Source organism: Branchiostoma floridae, chromosome 12, assembly GCF_000003815.2.
Source record: "Branchiostoma floridae strain S238N-H82 chromosome 12, Bfl_VNyyK, whole genome shotgun sequence".
Classification (NCBI taxonomy): Eukaryota; Metazoa; Chordata; class Leptocardii; order Amphioxiformes; family Branchiostomatidae; genus Branchiostoma; species Branchiostoma floridae.
The window spans coordinates 3,607,496-3,625,257 of record NC_049990.1 but is presented as its reverse complement, the minus strand read 5'-3'; the positions used below and the strand labels follow the sequence as shown (position 1 = coordinate 3,625,257).

The 17,762-nt window shown below is 43.2% G+C and overlaps 3 protein-coding genes across 9 annotated transcripts in view; 1 reads left to right on the top strand and 2 right to left on the bottom strand.

The window, feature by feature from the left end:
* Positions 1–3,125, top strand: part of LOC118427279 (peroxynitrite isomerase THAP4-like) — a 3,600-nt gene extending 475 nt beyond the window's left edge. The window contains exons 2-5 of one of the 3 annotated variants that reach the window (XM_035836968.1): positions 627–735; positions 1,068–1,135; positions 1,507–1,620; positions 3,108–3,125. In XM_035836968.1, the coding sequence (XP_035692861.1) occupies positions 627–735; positions 1,068–1,135; positions 1,507–1,620; positions 3,108–3,109 (293 nt within the window). In that variant the 3' untranslated portion in view covers positions 3,110–3,125. Of the gene's footprint in view, positions 1–626; positions 736–1,067; positions 1,136–1,506; positions 1,621–2,133; positions 2,613–3,107 lie in introns of those variants that run through there. The other 2 variants (XM_035836967.1, XM_035836965.1) reach the window with 2 other exon arrangements.
* The window catches only part of LOC118427278, a 28,121-nt gene extending 11,611 nt beyond the window's left edge, over positions 1–16,510 (bottom strand). Inside the window, exons 1-3 of one of the 2 annotated variants that reach the window (XM_035836963.1) lie at positions 16,086–16,510; positions 7,397–7,664; positions 5,099–5,140 (exon numbers count right to left, since the gene is read on the bottom strand). In XM_035836963.1, coding sequence (XP_035692856.1) covers positions 5,099–5,140; positions 7,397–7,664; positions 16,086–16,238 — 463 coding nt within the window. In that variant the 5' untranslated portion in view covers positions 16,239–16,510. The remainder of the gene's footprint in view (positions 1–5,098; positions 5,141–7,396; positions 7,665–16,085) is intronic. The other variant, XM_035836964.1, reaches the window with a different exon arrangement.
* LOC118427280 lies at positions 2,676–4,442 on the bottom strand. 4 transcript variants are annotated; one of them, XM_035836971.1, is made up of 6 exons: positions 4,064–4,442; positions 3,684–3,902; positions 3,431–3,524; positions 3,255–3,275; positions 3,074–3,103; positions 2,712–2,841 (listed from the first exon to the last, which is right to left on the bottom strand). In XM_035836971.1, the coding sequence occupies exons 1-5, from the start codon at positions 4,233–4,235 to the stop codon at positions 3,100–3,102; spliced, it is 510 nt and encodes a 169-aa protein (XP_035692864.1). In that variant the 5' UTR covers positions 4,236–4,442; the 3' UTR covers positions 2,712–2,841; positions 3,074–3,099. The 4 variants fall into 4 exon arrangements, with proteins under 4 accessions (XP_035692862.1, XP_035692864.1, XP_035692865.1 ...); XM_035836972.1 differs by lacking the exon at positions 3,255–3,275 and having other exon boundaries at positions 2,775–2,841; positions 4,064–4,441; XM_035836970.1 differs by having other exon boundaries at positions 2,841–3,103.
* Positions 16,511–17,762: the final 1,252 nt, after the last annotated feature.

Below are 17,762 nucleotides of genomic sequence, written 5' to 3'. Positions count from 1 at the left end.
ACATGTATCAAAGTTTTACAGCGCGTCCACGTGGGAGGGGGGGGGGGTCTGACTTATAAATAGTGGTAAAGTATCTGGGATGGACGTATACATATATAGTATACCAGAAGTATAACGTACATCACTTAACTGATTGACGAAGACATCTACAAATGTTTTAAAATGTCTTTAAAATCATCTACATCTACATGGGAATACCCCCAGATGGCCCCTACTGGAGCATATTGTGTGGGGAGGCCCCCAGCGGGTAGACCTCCACCTTGGTCCGGACCATTGTGGGATAGTGCAGGGGAAAGAAAGAACCAGACTGTGGAGTTTGATCCACTCACACCGGGATGATCCCCTGCTCTTTTCGATAAGTGTGGTGGGTTCTTTCAGTTTAACATGCCGAGGTGTGTAGCCGAAGCCAGGTACTCATTTTTCACCTTAGTGAAGTGAGGAAATAGGTGTAAAGTATGGTTTAAGTACCTTTCCCAAGGGCACAACAACAAAGTGACCTATCAGGGATTCCAACTCATACTTATCTTTGGATTATGAGTCCTACACCCTAACCACAAGACCAATTGCCACCTCATTTTAAAATCATGTTTATAATACTGACAAGTTCTTTGCTTCTTGCATTGCAGGGAACCCTTCTAAAGACCCTGCAGATCCAGATTACGTCCCAAGCTTGTTTAACCTCCCAACCTCAGCAAGTTGCAATCGTTCAAGAAACCCAGTTGCCAAGAAAGATCGGTAGGTAACATTGGGGTTTTCAATGTTTCTTTATTGAAATTTGATTTACTGCTCATGCTGTTCATGCAGGCAGGCTGTTCATGCCTGTGTGAAACATTGCTATACTCTACCTCCTTGCCTGAGAAGATGACCATGAAAGTTTTACCAAGGATTCAGTTAAATCTCACAAAGATCCTGTAAGTTACTCATGTTAGAGTTTACACCTAGTCAAATGTTTTATATTTCATAACATTCACAGCAGTAATCACTAAATGCTATGCTAACAGAATGTATGTAGGAAACAAAGCATGCAACTTTGATTTACAACTTACAACATGCTTCATTGTTTGCAGGTATATGCGTGCAGCAAAAAGGCTGCGGGTGTCATCAGAGAATGAAGCCCCACCTACATCACTAAATGGTAAGGGCATTACAGAGGGAATAAGAAAAGTGTCTAATGGATACAATCAGTAATCCTAAACATATAAATTCTTGATCAACAGTTTAATCTATCATTCTTGCTCAACAAGTAAATCTATCACTTGTCACTTATTCAACATGAATCACATACCATACACACAAGACTACTTGCTACAAAGTTTATCCGCTTGGTTTTCGGAGTGGGGATATAGATGTGAATCAAGTAGAGAAGCATGCAACCTGCATGAGTAAAATATTGAAACAACAATACATACATATGAATCAGAGTTTAGAACATTCAGTTCAGTTCAGATATATGACACCCATAATCACATAGCACTTTCATTGAACTTCGGATTTGCTTTATTTCAGATGAAGAAATGATCGCTGACCCTCCTCCTGAAAGTGTAGAGACTCTGAGAGACCCCCTTCCTGAAAGTGTAGAGACTCTGAGAGAACAGCTCACAAAAGTACAAGAGGAGAAATATTTAGACTCCTGGTATTGTTTAAATCCAAATAAAGATCAGAGCTACACTTGCTCTGGGATTATTATGGTACATGTTCCAATATACAGGGTAATGTTGTCTCTTTGTGTGCCTTAATTACCTACGAAAAATGGCTTCCTGCAAGTGTACACTGTACTAGTTTTCAGTTAACTCACTTGGCTCAAATCCTTGCAGTCATATTGCATGACCTTCCGTACTGCAGTGGTGGGGTTTGATGCATGAAGGACATCATGCATGGATGTAGAAGTCACACGACCCTTGCGTTGCTGACGCCATAAAGCAGACTTGGACTGCCCCACTGTAGCTTTGTTGAGGTTTGTGATTTGCTCGGGGTTGCACCGAACATCCTCAAGGATGCTGTCTACACTAACACTAGTAACAGGGACTTTGGCTGGATGACAAGACCTGTATACCACAGGGGGAAGCGTCTCTGTGTTGACATCTGACTCATCTTCTGATGCTGTGTCTGTGTCCTCCTCCTCTTTAATGACAGCACTGGCAGTGGGACACAGCTTCCTCAGTTGTGAGAAAGCAGAAGCGGTCTCTTCTTCACTGAGTGGTGGCACATCACACTGCGGCTTCCGGCGCGCCTTCTTGATCTGGACTCCATGTTTAGGGTGCGAAAAGTCCATGTCCTCAGCCCTTTGTGGATCAACCTGAAAGAAATAATCCACAAAATGAATTATCAATAATATATGTGAGAAAAAGCATTATACAGTGGCCATGTCAGATATTACACTTTACAAAGAGGAACATCTTAGCCTGCAGTCCAACCTTGTTGTGCTTTAGTTCGCTCCCAAAGGTCGCTACCCCATGGCATTGACGGGGTAGCCACCGTTGGGAGTGGACTAAAGCACAACAAGGCTGGACTCCAGGCTAGGAACATCTACTATATTGCTGTAAATCTATAGTGTAGTGCTATATATTGTGAATTGGATACATGTAAATGCCACATGATTTTGTAGAAGCAAAGAAATCCATTCATTAATGTAAGTTATAACAGTCTACTTAGGCAAAAAAATTTTAGACATTGAAAAAAATTCTACTCAATTATAATGCCCAAATATGAACAGACCTTATCTTTGTAATTTTGTTCCACACGGCCTTTCTGCTGGTGCATGACGTCCGTTTTTCCTGAAGAGACCTGGAGGCCTCCACTGCGAACAGCAGTGCAGCCACATGGCTGCAGACCTCTCCCAATCTACATTGAAATATAACAAAAAATGAGTATACATTATAGGTACTATAGTCAGGAGCAATTTTAGAGTTAATGGTAAAAGGAACGGATAAGTTGGCCAGCTTCACAGTACAATGAAAGATTTGCCTTATCTTCTCATTATGGAAGTCTCTGTGATATTTGAATATTTCTACTATATACACATTTCTTTTAGCATTATCTACATCTACATGATGATATGTGTTAGTATACTCACTCTCAGGAACTGTTGATAACTCCAAATTACCTAGAAAACGAAACACATCAACAAGTAAAACCTGCAACAAGAACATCAACAAGAAGAAATGCATTTGCAACAGGTACAAATACAACTGGAAACCATCAAGCACAAGAACATGAACCAAGGAAAAAATTAAGACAGTTATCTTGCCACATACAAACTGCATGGTCGCTCCTCCCTGGAAATATACGGAGGAACATTTACAGGTGAGTACTAGTTTGACTTTCATTATTTCTAAAACTGTTTCTTGCCATGGACCTCATCTGACGAGAACACTGTTAGATAAAAATGTGACTTTTTGGATATGATGGTCAATGCAGTTATATTACCTACCCTGCCATACAAGTGCAGTGAGCTGCCATGACATAACCCTCTTTTTTGGTCAAACACACCCATGGGTTGTGAGGAGTCTCTGTTACTCTCTGTCCTGAAACACAAATGTAACAGAAAAAAAAGATAATACAATAAATATAAAAACGTATCTGACAGTTAAATACTAATCACGCATCTCATTCTTCATCTTCAAGAGTTCTCACTACAGGTACATGTAAGTAGAAATATTGTTCCAATGCACTCCAACACCCACCTGGCACAACCTTGGCCTTAAGGAAGCAGACCTTCACATTTTTTCCAATAGGGTGGTACCTGCACTCCCTCACATGGCCACTTATAAAGAGATTGTACGCCTCCAGGGATTTATAGGCTTTCATGGCTTCTCCGTTAAACGGACCTGGAGCCTCGATTAGGTAGGTGTAGATGCACCCATAGTCCGTATCTGGCCAGAGGCTCAAATCATCCTTCCAACCTGTATAACATACAAATGATAATAAACATAACGTTACGTAGCCAGAATTTCTAGAGATTAGCAACAAACACATTTACACGTACTCATGTTTTTGTAACCTTTATCTGACACAAAAATCTACCTTATCAAAATCTAGAAACACATGTACACATGATCCTCACCTGTCAGACTGTATGGGTCAGGTGGGCGTACACCGTCACCAGTCACCGCCGAACCAGTCACTTCCGGGTTTGAACTATCGCCGGCGTCTTCGACACTTACCATTAATTTCTCAAAATACCTGGTTCGGTCATTAGGCTCCAAAGAGCTAATGTAGCTGTTTGAAGAACTCATATTGATTAAACGTATTAATTAAACCACATTAGGAACAGAAATATAACAGCCCGGAACGGATGACAGAAAGCCCGTACGGCGGGAAAATCAAAACAACCGGAAACACATGACGGAAGTCAAGAGGGCAAGGGTCATTTTCTCCCAAAATATTACACAAGAAAAAAAAAAAAAAAGACTAAGAAGTAGTGAAAAAAATACAAAATCTGAAAAAATCCCATGGATGCGATAAAAACGTGGCTGAAAATGCGCAAATTCGCGTAAACAGTACGATCTGCTTCCGCGCCGGTATGCTAATTAGTAATCTGATCTCCTAACGCTTTTTGCCTACCAGTCAGCGCTCGTGCGCCGAATACCCCGGATGTAAACAATAACAGCGATTGCTCGTATAGTCATGGTAGGCAAATCTATAGGAAAGACAAAACATTGTAACGTTACAATATCAAGACTTCAAATTCCGTTCAGTCATTGACGAACCACAGCGGATGCTGCCTGAAACGTAGGGACGTTTTCGAAGAAAAAAAAAACTTTTCCAAGTGACTTTTGTGCAGGGTACCTCATTACCTAGATATCTGAACTCTATCAACGTAACGTTATATCGTTACGTCTGACTTTTTTTCAATTAGAACCGATCCCAAAACCCCGCCCCCTGTTCGATCACTGTTCTATTTCGAACACTTCCGTCAAAAATAGCCATTTCTGTCCCGCTGTGACAGTTTTTGACGGAGGTGTTCGAAATAGAATAGGGGGTTCTATTTGTCCGATATGGCATTCGACAGGATCGGTCCATTTGAGCCTGTTTCAAGGTCAGAAAACTACCTGCAAGACCGGAAATTGATTGAAATCATGCAAGCGTTAAGGATTACCTGGTTTGGAAGAATCCGCTTTGCTGCCTGCCGGGCTCGGTCCTGTTGGTATGGAATGAAAAAAAAACGATATCAATGTGAATTCGCAGTTCTTTTAATCCAACTCAAACAAAAATGCTTCACTACACGAATCAATAACGTCAACATGGGTGTTAATTGGGTATCATGTCATGTTGTTTATAAGGACCACAGGGAGAAAAGTTTATAATACACGTGCACCGGCCCGTACATGTACAGGGGACCCAGTACAGAAATAAAAGACCTGTAAAAGTGTATTATGAGCCATAAAAAGGCCCAGAGAGCCTGTTATGGAGGCTTAACAGAGACCCTTTTCACAACCCTTGCTTTATTAGTGACTAAACAGCCTATAGCTAGTCACGGAGGAAGAGTAGCTGCAATGCACTTGTATATTGTTAAGGTAATTGTGGATCTGGTCAAACTCAAACTTTCTGAAAACGTGGCGTCAGATGTGGGTAACAGGTGCCTGGAAGTTGATACCGCCGACCGTCCCAATTCAGTGGACCACATTTGACCCACTTCTGACGTCACTTTCCGGGTTATTCCCTTGTTCCTGTCGTATGTTGAGTGATGTTCTTTGCGCTTGATCAAACATCTCAAAAACATCGTATCAATTATGTCTCACTCACGAAACCGTTCAACAAACTTCATATCGAAAGCCCTGCGTTTATAATGCTTTTCAAATTCAATTTGAAAGAACTTTATTTCTTACATTCTTTGTCATTGTGTCTTTTGTAGTGATGATAAATAATCATTGTAACATTCGTTTCAAGATCACTGCTAACTTCAAAATAACGATTTATCAATGATCTGTAGTGGCTATCCTATTTGAAAGGGGTTGATAAAGCTTTTTGAAAATGAAATAAGGGACTGTGTTTTCCGTGTGTGTTTCGTTTTTCACACAATCGACCTTTCTGTGCAGTCCTTGTTTGATGATTAGTCATGGTTTCAACTCCTAACAGCCGTGGACTGGCAGTGACCCGGGGATTTATAATGCTTGTTTCAGTAAAAACAACAAAACTCGCTCCTGTGGCCTGTGGAACGCTTGAGTCGGGACCTCTCCTACCCACGAACTGCGGATGGGTTACAGTCGGTATGCTAAACCAAGCAGCTGGGCTTCCTCACTGGTGCTTTGGGGGAGGGGGTTTATTTTCTTTGAAAATGTGAGGCCAAAACTGGGATCACAATGTCGTGTGTGGCTTCCGCTAGAAAACTAGAAGAGTGACCACCGTGTTTTTTCATGATCAATGGCTCGTGGCAATACTGTAAAAGTGTAAATATTTATATCATTTTTATGTTCGCGGTTTTTGCGGAGAGCGCTTCAATTCAACGCGTAAATTTGTGCATTGTGTTCAACCGCGAAATTAAAATCGCCGCGAACGCTCCATTTTATCCCTACTGCGAAGTTAAATCCCTCTGAACATTTTGAATTTCCTTTTTGTGGTCTCGAAGAGGTTAAACCGCGTCCAAAATGGTTGAAAACACATTTTTAACATATTTATCCAATTTTCTTATTGAGCTTCGGATCGGATGTTTTTCCAGGTTTTGCTGGTTTTCCTTAACACCAAGTTACGAGTTGTTTGCTTTCATACACTTTCTCATCCACTGGTTATGCATTAGCAAGCATCATTCCGTCTTGCAGGTGCATTTGCTCTTTCTTCAATTCGTTCCACTGCGTCTTGGGTCTTGCAGACTCCCTTAGCTGTCGAAATTGTTTTTCTTCTTTCATTTTCCCGTATTGTTTAAGGAGGCCTAGCTATAGCCTTCAGTGCTTGAGGGTCCTCGATAGTGACACATTAAGGTACTGCTTAATGCCTTTCACCCGCTGTACAGGATGTTTTAGACCCTTCGAGCAAGAGCATGCAGTAAAAAAATCAATATGTCGTTACCTTCGCCAAAAAGGTTATGTTTTTGGTAGCGTTTGTGTGTATGTGTGCTTGTGGATTAACAGCATAACTAAAGAAGACCAAAATGGACTGTATTTTGGTATGTAGGTAGGTCTTGATAACATTTCGAAATGATTAGATTTTAGGCCACCTAGCGGCCTGTTAAGGCACTGTAGTGGAACTGGGCCAGGAGACAGCTCTCCGTCTTCATGTCTACAATACCTTGTTCCCCCAACGACCTGCATGTCAAGGGACTACGTAGGTAGATAGGTACATGCATATTTTCCTCCTGTGTGCTTATAGGAGATTTTGGGCCACACAGTGGCTTACTAAGGTACTGCAGTGGATCCTTAAGTTTTTATATTTCTACACATTTTCCTGCTGCATGCATTACCAGGCGTGGTGTCGACAGCATCACCTTCCTGCTTGTTCTTCCCCCTGTTCTTCCCCTTGCCGCGCCTCCGGCCCTCCCGGTCCTTCTTCCTCCCGCGGCCCTTCCCCTTCTTCCGCCCGCCGGGCTCCCTCCGCCCGCTCCTCGGGTCGTCCCCGGGGTCCCTCCCGAGGTCCCGCCCGAGGCTCTCCCCGGAGATCAGCGCGTGCTGACGGTCCTCGAAGAACATGTCCAGGCCCGGGCTGGGGGAGGACGCAACCAGGGGGAAACTCTGGAGGAGGAAAATGATAAGAAAAAAGTATTTTTTTAAAACAGACTAATGCGGTAATACTGTTGGCAGGACTTTCACTGTTATCTTATTCCTAAGTTAAGTTATGTGACTGTGTAGTTCACAAGTATTGTATGGTGTCTGTTTCTATATGTGTCCAGGGAGTCCTGAAAAACAGGCTGTAGCCTGAGCGATGTATCTCTGGTAAAACAAATAAATAAACGTCAAGATAAATGTGCAGTAGTTCTCGGACCATTATTTTGAGGGTGCTACTACTCTCCAAGCACAGGTTAGGACCCGACTGTCTTTGTACGTCTTTTGGGTGTTTTTATCGGGCTTTCTATTTTGTTTTCTTTATGTCTCGCGGCCTAACCTCTGCTTGGAGAGTAGGACGCTACTAGCGGAAACTTTGTTGGTGAAAAAAAAAATGACAAAAAACAAAATCCAACGTCAAGATAAGTGGATTTTGTGTGAGTAATTCTTCGACCTATATTTTGAAGAATTTCAACTTATCCAGCCACTGGTTTGTAGCCATCCGATTTCTACCTGAGCTCCTTACACTCGCTACCCTAAAAACAATATTTTTTGTTAGACTAGAGGAATACACAATATGATCCACGTCCTTGACATTGATGAAGAAAGAGAACAAAATCTTTTCCAGTCTGCCTTCGCTGACAAAGAACAGATCGGGGTAGTAAGGATAGCGTTAGACAGGAACTATGCCAACATAAACAAATATATGCTTTATGGGATTACTTTGTAAGAGGACTGCAGAAGAGACGGGAAGCATGTAAACTTGCAGGCGCCTTTGACCTACCACTGACGTCACGCGTTCGTAAGGTCACGTGTTTTGGTAATCTCCAGGCAGATCCACGGTGGCGTAATATAGTATCAAACCCTCCGGTGCCCGTTTGACTCCCTTTGGCCGGCTGTACTCCTTGGCCAGCTTTGATGCTATCTTATGGCACCGTAGGATCTGCTTGGAGATTAGTGTTTTGGAGCGTTTAGTCATTTGAACCTGAAGAAGGCTTTAGTAGAGAATTTTTTTGTTTTGCATTTGAACAACATTTAGTCTCACATGCGCCATACATAACATCACTGGGCGGCGTGCGTGGCGTCACGGCAGGATATTTGACACAGAGCCCAGAGGTCCTGGGTTCGAATCCGGTCATGTCACAGAAGTTATGCCCTTGGGAAAAGGCACTTAACACGAATTCCTAACTCGACTTATGTCAATATGAGTACCTAGCTTTGGTTAGGGACATTCCTCGGATAGGACGTTAAATGTAATCTGCAAGCAGATCCTACGGTGCCATAAGATAGTTAAAGCGGGGTTCGAATCCCTTGCAATCCCCAATGAAGGCTTAACAAATCTTTAGCTTTCCTCACTCCAGTGAGGAATATGGAAGCTAAAGCCGACAGAAAAAGACGGCATATAAGGAAAAGATCACGATTTTCCCACATCAACCTCTGCTTGGAGAGTGCGCGTCGCCCCCTCATTTTCCCCCGAGCTTCAAAGTTCTGAATCATCGGATTCTTGCCGGAGTCCCCCCGAGGTGCTGACAGTATCTATTGTCCATATTCAGGTCGCATGAAGCTCCGTCACAGTCAACAGTTTTTCCTTCACAAGAGAGGACCACAGAATCCGGCCCACCCAAAAGGACCTGGGAAAAAGAAACTCCCGAGTGTTAGCCTCTACCAGGCTCCGTGGATCGGTAGAAAGTGGACAAATATTGAAATAGGGTCATTAGTACGCTAGGGGAGTTAGCCGGCCAGAAGAATCATTTCTAGCCACGGCTGACTCCCCTATAGCGTACTATTGACTCTATTTGTCCAATTTCTACAATCCACGGAGCCTGGTAGAGGCTATGAAGCTCCGACACAGTCAAAAGTGATTTTTTTTTCCGCCACAAGAGAGGACCACAGAATCCCTGACCACCCAAACAGACCTGGGAAAAAGGAAACTCCCCGAGTGTGACAACTGGAAAAACACGACTTCTGTGTTTGCGCAAGCAAGTTGACAGAAAACGAAAATACAGAAGAAAAGAAACGCAACATCTGCAAAACAGTTTGTATACAGCAGGTGGGGAAAATGTACCTCTTTTTATTGAACACAAAACACACACAAACACATGGGTTGTCTATAAACAATGATGGGATGATGTCATTGCTCTAGGTGTAAAAAGGAAGTTGTTGTTACTGTAAATAATCATCTTATTGTACACTTTAAAAGTTTATCATATAATCCAAACGCGGATGACGCATTTCCTGTGCTTTTCTGTCCAATTTCCAAACAAAACAACATCTTCCTACAGTTTATTTCCATGATTGCTTTGCCTGTTTTATTCACTGTGTTCCCTGCCGTGATAATTAACAGCCAAACCAGACTATTGTTGTCCTTAATGAGCTTAACGACAATCGAACTCACCAATCATGTTAATCCTGTTAAAAATATGCTCATTAGATCCATATTAGTGGCTGGAGTACAATAGACACTGTTATGGCATAAACATCCCTCCTCCGGGTCATTAACGACTACCATGTATACAATACACATCATCGGTTGTTGGGGACCTTTTTGGGGTCAATTCAACTACATTCGGTAATGTTGTTGTTTCCAAGTGACGGATCCTCTGCCGGGTAGCCTCTACCAGACTAATTAGGTAGGCAGGTATCTGTCCATCTCGAAAGACGATGGTGGCACTCTGGATTGTGACTGACTAAGCTGGCCGTTATAATAGGGAGAATAATTTACCAGAGATTTTTGCTACCAGAAGAGTTGGCCGGCAATCTTTAATAGCGTGGACTGACTCCCCTGGCCAATTTCCAATTTCCAATTTTTTCTCCGAATTCTACGATCCCTACTTCCCCGTAGACAGGCCTGGTTGAGGCTACAATAGACACAGCATATTATGGCATAAAGAGCCCTCCTATGGGTCATTAACGACTACCATGTACACAATACACATCATCACTTGTTGTAGACCTTTCTTGGGTCATCGGCTACAGTTGGTAATGTTGTTATGCTGTTTTCAAGTGATCCCTCGGAGGACATAGCCTCTACCATGCTCTACAGGTCGCTGGAAAAATAGTAGAAATTCGCCAAATAAGACAGAAAACATGCCAGTGGAGTTAGATGACCAAGGAGTACAGTTTGCGACCTAATAAGGTCTTATTTGGGCAAATTTCAACAATTTTTCCACCGACCTTTGGAGCCTGGTAGAGGCTGCGGAGGACCGACACGTACCGATGTTGAACTATTAAACATGTACTCAAGTATTATAAGCTACAAATAGTACAATGAACGATAAGGATTTCTATCTACGAATCTACATCACGTGCAGTGTATGGTGATGTATTTCAAAAGCTATTGTCCATTCCTAATTTTACTTTTAGGTCCTGTTTCTCTAGGTTCCGTGACCATGGTTAGAAACCGTCCTAGTCCAAGCAGATGTAAAAAGGCAAAATCATAACATTTCATAAAGGTCCACAGTTCGGGGGGGGGGGGGACGGAAGCTCGAGAAACGATTAGACATTTGCCTCTCTACATCTACATCTACTTGCAGATTACTTTGGCCTACTCCAAGGTACAGCCCAATTTTTGTCCGAACATACGCGGCATTTGAGTCATCGTTCGGCCTGGAATTCCGCCCCCCTCTTCCGAGAAACCCGCTGCGCTCCGCTTCATTCACATAGAAAATTCATTCATGGGCGTTCTGCTTTGATCCGCGCCAAAATTACCCGTATTCGAGGTTGTCAGGGGGCAACAATTTCACGGGTGTTTCACGGTAAAAGATAATAACACGGTGGTCTTGTAATTTTGTATATTCTCCTTTCTTTCCCCGAAGCCCTCACATGCAAAACAAAAACCATTCAATTCAATTTGATTCAATTCAGTAAAATTTCATTACGCCCTCTTTCCACCAGGGGTCTGTCGCTGAGCGAGCGAGTTGCATTTGTGTGAGCCTTTATTTCAAAATTTTTATATGATGCAATATGTTAAGATGTGGTTTGACATGTAACGAAGAACACACAAAGTCGAAAAATTCGTTCTTCATCTAAGAAATCCGTAAAGCGATTTATCAAACGTATGGAGGTTCGGCGGTCGCAGCGGGTATGACGGGACACGGGAGTATCCACCAGTCTCCCCGGTCTGCTAAAAAAAACAGAAAACAAAATGCCTGATGGTTTCCTATGCTAAATTCTACAGCCGGCTTACTCCTCTTGCAAAATATTTCGTCTTCTCGTCTAGATGCTCTCTTCTTACAATAATCTCAATCACTTTCCTTGTCACGTGTTTGTTTCGTATGTCTCTACCACATGTACGTTTCTCAAGTCCATTCTGGTACAAATTTACAATAAAATTTCATTATTCTGTCAAAATTGACCAAATGACTGGTTTTGTGGCAACTAGTAGAGACTATATACACACATCAAATCCATGAACACTAGCAAACTAATTTCGTCTGAAAAGACATATCGACAATACGGAACTGCCCCCGGCAACCCGTGGCGAACGCTATTAAACTTGAAGGTCAACAACAAGGGCGGGTTAAGGGCGATGCCGACAGAGATGTAGCCACAGTCGCCAGGAATGCCTGCCAACTTACCACAACTACAGAACTACAAAACGCTTTATTAAACCGCTCAACTGACTAGCGACCGCAAGACCTATTTGCGGACTGGGAAAATGGTAGAAACTGACCAGAAAGGTAGAATAATTTACCAGCGAGCTTAGCCAACATTTCTTTTCTCTTTTTGCCAATCTTATAGCCTGTATACTTCACTGGTAGAGACGTTAATCATACCATCAGCGCCTGAGTCGTGTGGTGTGTCCGCCAGACTTTGGTAGCTGACAGAGTAGTCGAAATTGGCCAAGTACTGTTGATTAAGTTGCCAAAGGAGTTCGTCGATTTTTTAGTTGTTGAAGGACCTTCAGATAAGCTATGAAACACATAGACTACCTTCCAAAACAGTCTTCTAGGCTTTGGGTCTATTCTGAATTATTGTCTCTTTTTATATCAGTTCTAATTGTACCCAGTTTCTGACAGCCGCCAAGCCTAGAAAACAGTACTTACCAATGATCACACAAATGTCCCAAAGATATCAAAACACAGACACACTCACATCTCCATCGTAAGGCATTGCCGTGATAGTCAACCCTGTGTGTGAGGGTCACACACATACACACACATGTACACACACACGCACACACACACACACACACACACACACACACACACACACACACACAGAGTTCTACAGCAGGTCCCCCTGAGTTAGATATGATTGGTTTCGGGCAGGAGTCTGGTATCCAGGCTACTTTGAAAGCTCGCCTGTAGCTTGTTAAGATGACGGAACCTGGCGACGTCGACATGCGACGAACGGATAAACTTATTAAAACCAGCGGCGAAAGTCACGGACGTTTCCCGCCGTGTGTTGGTGGGGTTCTAACCTGGAACCCAGTCTCGTTGTGGCACGGCCTACCGTAGTTGGTGTATCCTCTCTACGGGGCCAGTACAGCTCTCAGCCGCCGGGGTAATCGTTCACACACGGTAGGATTTTCACGCGGTTAGATGACCGGGTGTGGACGATTGCCCCGGCGGCTGAGAGCTGCATTCGGCCCGTACGCAGCCTACACTAACTACGGTAGTTCGAGCCACAGGGAGACCGGGTTCCAGGTTAGTGGGGTTCGTCAGGGTAGAACCGATTGGACAGCCGGCTTGTATTTAAGGGTTTCTAACAAGCCTCCGGTGTTACGTGCTTATCACAGGACCGTCTGGACATATCCTGCGGTCTGATGTCCAAGCAGATGTACTATTTAAAGTAGATCCCAGGGGACAAACCCTACTCTCCAAGCAGAAGTTCGGCTCCGACCGGGTTTTGGCGTATTTGTTTCAGACCTTTTTGTTGGGCTTTCTATTTCGCCAGGTTTTCATTATTGCTTGCCAGCTTGATAAAAAGAAACCTCTAACAAAAATTTTAAAAAGCCCGACAAAAATGTTAGAAATCGTGGTCTAACCTCTGCTTGGAATTTTTTAAATTGTATTTCAAATAAACAAAGGAGATTATCGTCCTTGCATAAACCTATACATGATAAAAAAAGAAATATGCCTACGCAAATTCTAAAGACTTTTTACTCTTCGCGTTCTTCATTAGAAAGGTGCGCCACTTACAACACCAGTCTACTGAAATGGCGTACTAAATGTCGCGAAAACGCACGCAGAACACTGGGCCTTAGTCAGATCCTTGCATCTACTTGGAAACGCCTTTGCAATCTTTCAGGGAAAAAAGGCGACTGAAGCCAGCATTCAGGTTAATCCGAAACACAGGGCGATTTTCACAGCAAGTACAAGAAGCCAGAGACTCGAATTCTCCTTGTTTATTTTGTTGGCCAGCCGCTCTATCTGTGTGTGGTGAAACAGGTGCAGCCTTGGCTGAAAACACAGCCCAAATACACATCCGACTGCCCTCTTATCTTAACATGATGGGTTTTACATAAGCGGCCTTTGGTGCTTTTGGAGTGTTTCGGACTGATTCGACGCCTCTGGAATGAAAAATGATAACTGTCTTTTTTTGGTACAAGTAGTAATCTCCTAGCCTCGTCCAGGCCTTCCTACGGGGGTACGGGGATCTAAGAATTCGGCCAAAAAAATCGGGAAATTGGCCAGGGGAGTCAGTCTACGCTTAGGTTTGTGTTTCCGCTGGCTGCAAAACTCTCCTGCCAAATTATTCTTCCTATACTATGCAGTCAGCGTATAGTCAGTTAGATACTAGCAATCACCAATGGTTCGGATTTGTGGTCTAAATCACTTTTTACTAAATGATAAATTTCTTTTTGGTACATGTAGTATCCGGATATGTGGTCTAGATTGCAATTGGAAGAGAACTGAATGATTTGTTCACGTCTTGATCTGAGGAAAACACAGTTTCTGTCAACAGGCTGATATTACATACGCTGTTTCTTTTAACAATGATAACATGGGTGATACCTTTGCAACGAAAACACACAACTTCGCAATGGTATTAGCTACTGATGCTGAAGATTTGTAGAGGAAATGGGAGTTGAAATAGATACTTCATCTTCATCTGATAAAAAAACACGCGTACGCTTCTCTAAACAAGCCGACTTTGTATAAACCGTTTCCTTTACACCATGAGCGATTCCTTTGAAACGAAAACTACGGACAACTTCCTGTGTTATTGTTGTGAAAATCAGAGACTTTGAAAAGAAACTTTGATACTTTTTGACAATCTAGCCCTCTTTCTTTACCAAGTGTGATATCTTTGAGGTGAAAGCTGACAACTTCCGTTTTAGGATCGGTGTTAGTCACCAAACAGTCATCATCTGAGAGATTCGGTCTGAATATACAGTACTATATACAGGAAGTGCAACATATCGTTTTTGACAAATCCTGCTCTGCAGAAATCCCGTTTCCATAAATCAAGAGTGCTATCTCAGAAGTGGACGTGATTCGCAACTTCCGATTCCTTGGTGGGGATTGGAAGAGAAATAAATCATTTTGACATCTTGTTGCCGAGTGGTGCCTCCGCAGTCTCTAGGCCATGTTTCCCGGCTGTTGTCAGACCTACGATCTCACAGTGACAGAAACCAGCAGTCCTGTAGTCTTTGTACCAGACAGTGTCTAGAGACGGAGCCTTTGGGCATCGGGATCTTAAGGTTTCCTCGTCTTTAAGGTTAAATACGTCAGAGCTAAGACACACTGTCTATATTTCCCCCACAATTTCAAGTGATAATCTCCAAGCTGATATAAGTAGAAGTTTCAATCGTAAATTGTTTCTAAGTGCCCTGTTTTTTCTAGGTGCTGAGTGAAAAATCTGGAAATTGGCCAGAGGACGATGGTATGGTAAATGTTTCCCCTCCGGAGCGGCCGGCCAAACTTTCTAGCAGCAAAACTCCCCTGGCAAATTATTCTCCCTATAATAGCCAGCGTAGTCAGTCTGGTAAAGAACTATACATTTGCTTCTTGATCCTTCTTGTACGCAGATCCCAAACGTGCGTCATTCTCTGACCTAGCCTGACGCCATTTAAACACGTTAACACGATTCAGCAAGATTGCCCTCTCCCCTGTTGGTGTTACCACGCTGCCCTGCATGTCCGTAACGTAATCTGTGTCACTACAAATCTATATTAAGTGGACAGGACGACCTGTCGGTGTTCAGTGACGATGTCGTCCTTGTCAGTCACTCCTGTAGGTCCTACGTAGGTCCTGTAGTACGCACCACACTGGCCTCAAAACGAGCCCAGGACCCAACGCGCCCACAACGCCAACATTACTGACTTTTCCCCTGACGGGATTTCCTTACTATTTATACAGATAACATTTTCACAGACACCAAAATGCTTCCGACATAAGCAGCGACACGATAGAAGTTATAGACTATAGATTACTAAACACTGACCTTGTTTCTATTCCGCCCTCTCCTCCCTCCTTTGCGATCTCTCCTCCTCTCCTCTCGTTCTCTCTTTCTCTCCCTCCGTTCCTCGGTATCTCCCGCGACGACCACAAGAGGAACCAAGAACACGGCAAGAACCAGGACCGCAGAAATCCTCATCCTGGAACGCTGTACCTGTACCGGTCCAAGTTTAAGTCCCACCGAACTGTGTGTAGTAAACAACGGCGACAACCCCTCGCTAAAGACGGGTAGAATTTAGAAATGGCAAGCCTTTGGGCAATGACGGGGGCGGGATAACTGGGATGGTTGGCCGCGACTGCTGCGGTCTCCGTTACCTTCTAGCGTGCGGAGGGAACCACAGTAATCCTCGGGCAAGCTGAAAACAGTTTAACGGTTCGCGTCAAGACAACAGCTGCACAGCAAGACTGCTGGAATGTTTCTGCTTTAACTTTAAAACTTTTTCAATCTGTTCTCTACAAGTGAAGATCGCGAACTTTCGCCCTAGCTTGCCTCCGACTGTCGGCAGTTTTGAGCGGCTTTCTTTCCGCGCAGCTTCGGTACTCTTTCAACAGGCTTCGTGTGTGTTTCTTTACCCAGAGGCGTAAACATCCCCTCCGTGCATGTGTGTGTGGCTGTGCGCGATGACAGAGTGAGAAACAGCTAAATAATTGGCGGCGCGGCGGAAAGAAAACAGCAGATGCGCCATTGTACCTCCAGGGCGGCCTGCAGGCGTGACGAATGCGTGGGACATTCCATTTGTATCCAAGGGGTGTTTTCTCTGGACTGGCAAAGCGAAATAATATGTACAGTGCAATGATTTTTTTCAATGGTGTTTTATAAAGCATACGACTGGGTATTGATTATAAAAAAATGATAACGTAAATTTTCATTTGTAAGGGCATATATATATAGGGCGTATACTACTTTTAGTAGTTAGAAGACTTCGAAATTTTTGAAAGGAGTTGTTAATTATTTTTTACGTTTCACTTGCTTTCAAAAGATTACGATATAAAGGACAGGTTCAACCTAGTGGTACAATTATTTTATTTGGATTTCATTTCAATTGATCACATCTTCTCTTGATATAGAGGTATGTAGCTTTTTAAAAACGTGATTTCTTAACTGCAAAAGAATTGTAAAGGTTATTTTCCCTTTCTATCAATCCAGACGGCCCCAAAAAGAATATGTCACAACAAGGAGGTCGGTCAAATTAAGGATTTACAGAAAAAGTCGATACACATTCCGATACGCTACAAAACACCCCTTGAACCACGTTGGTCGCGTCCATAACGAATCGGGTTATGAATAAGAGGTAAGATTACCCCCTATTACCCCCCGTACGGCGGAGATGTGGGTTCCGATGCAGGGACATTTGCATTACTCTAAAAGCAGACGTTAGGCTTCGACTGTTTGTTTTTTTGTTGTTGTTTTTTTACGTTTTGAGGCGTTTTTATGTCAGCTTTATGTCTCGCGAGACATATTTGAACATGGTACAAAGTAGAAAGCCCGATAAAAACGCATAAAAAACGTTAAAAAACAGTCGGAGCCTAACCTCTGCTTGGACTCCTTGGAGAGTACATTTGCATGGACGTACTTTGGTCACCGTATAACAACATGTTGGTGGCCTTTGCTAATCTCCAAGCAGATGTTGGATGAAAAACTGCAACGTCTTCTGACCCTTAG

Excerpts from the sequence above, each read along its gene's own strand:
- LOC118427280 (XM_035836969.1), bottom strand. The coding sequence starts at position 4,235 with ATGAGTTCTTCAAACAGCTACATTAGCTCTTTGGAGCCTAATGACCGA. Across the intron at positions 3,903-4,063 it reads TGACCCATACAGTCTGACAG|GTTGGAAGGATGATTTGAGC; the intron begins GTGAGGATCATG and ends TATGTTATACAG. Across the intron at positions 2,842-3,430 it reads CACTGCACTTGTATGGCAGG|ATTGGGAGAGGTCTGCAGCC; the intron begins GTAGGTAATATA and ends ATTTCAATGTAG.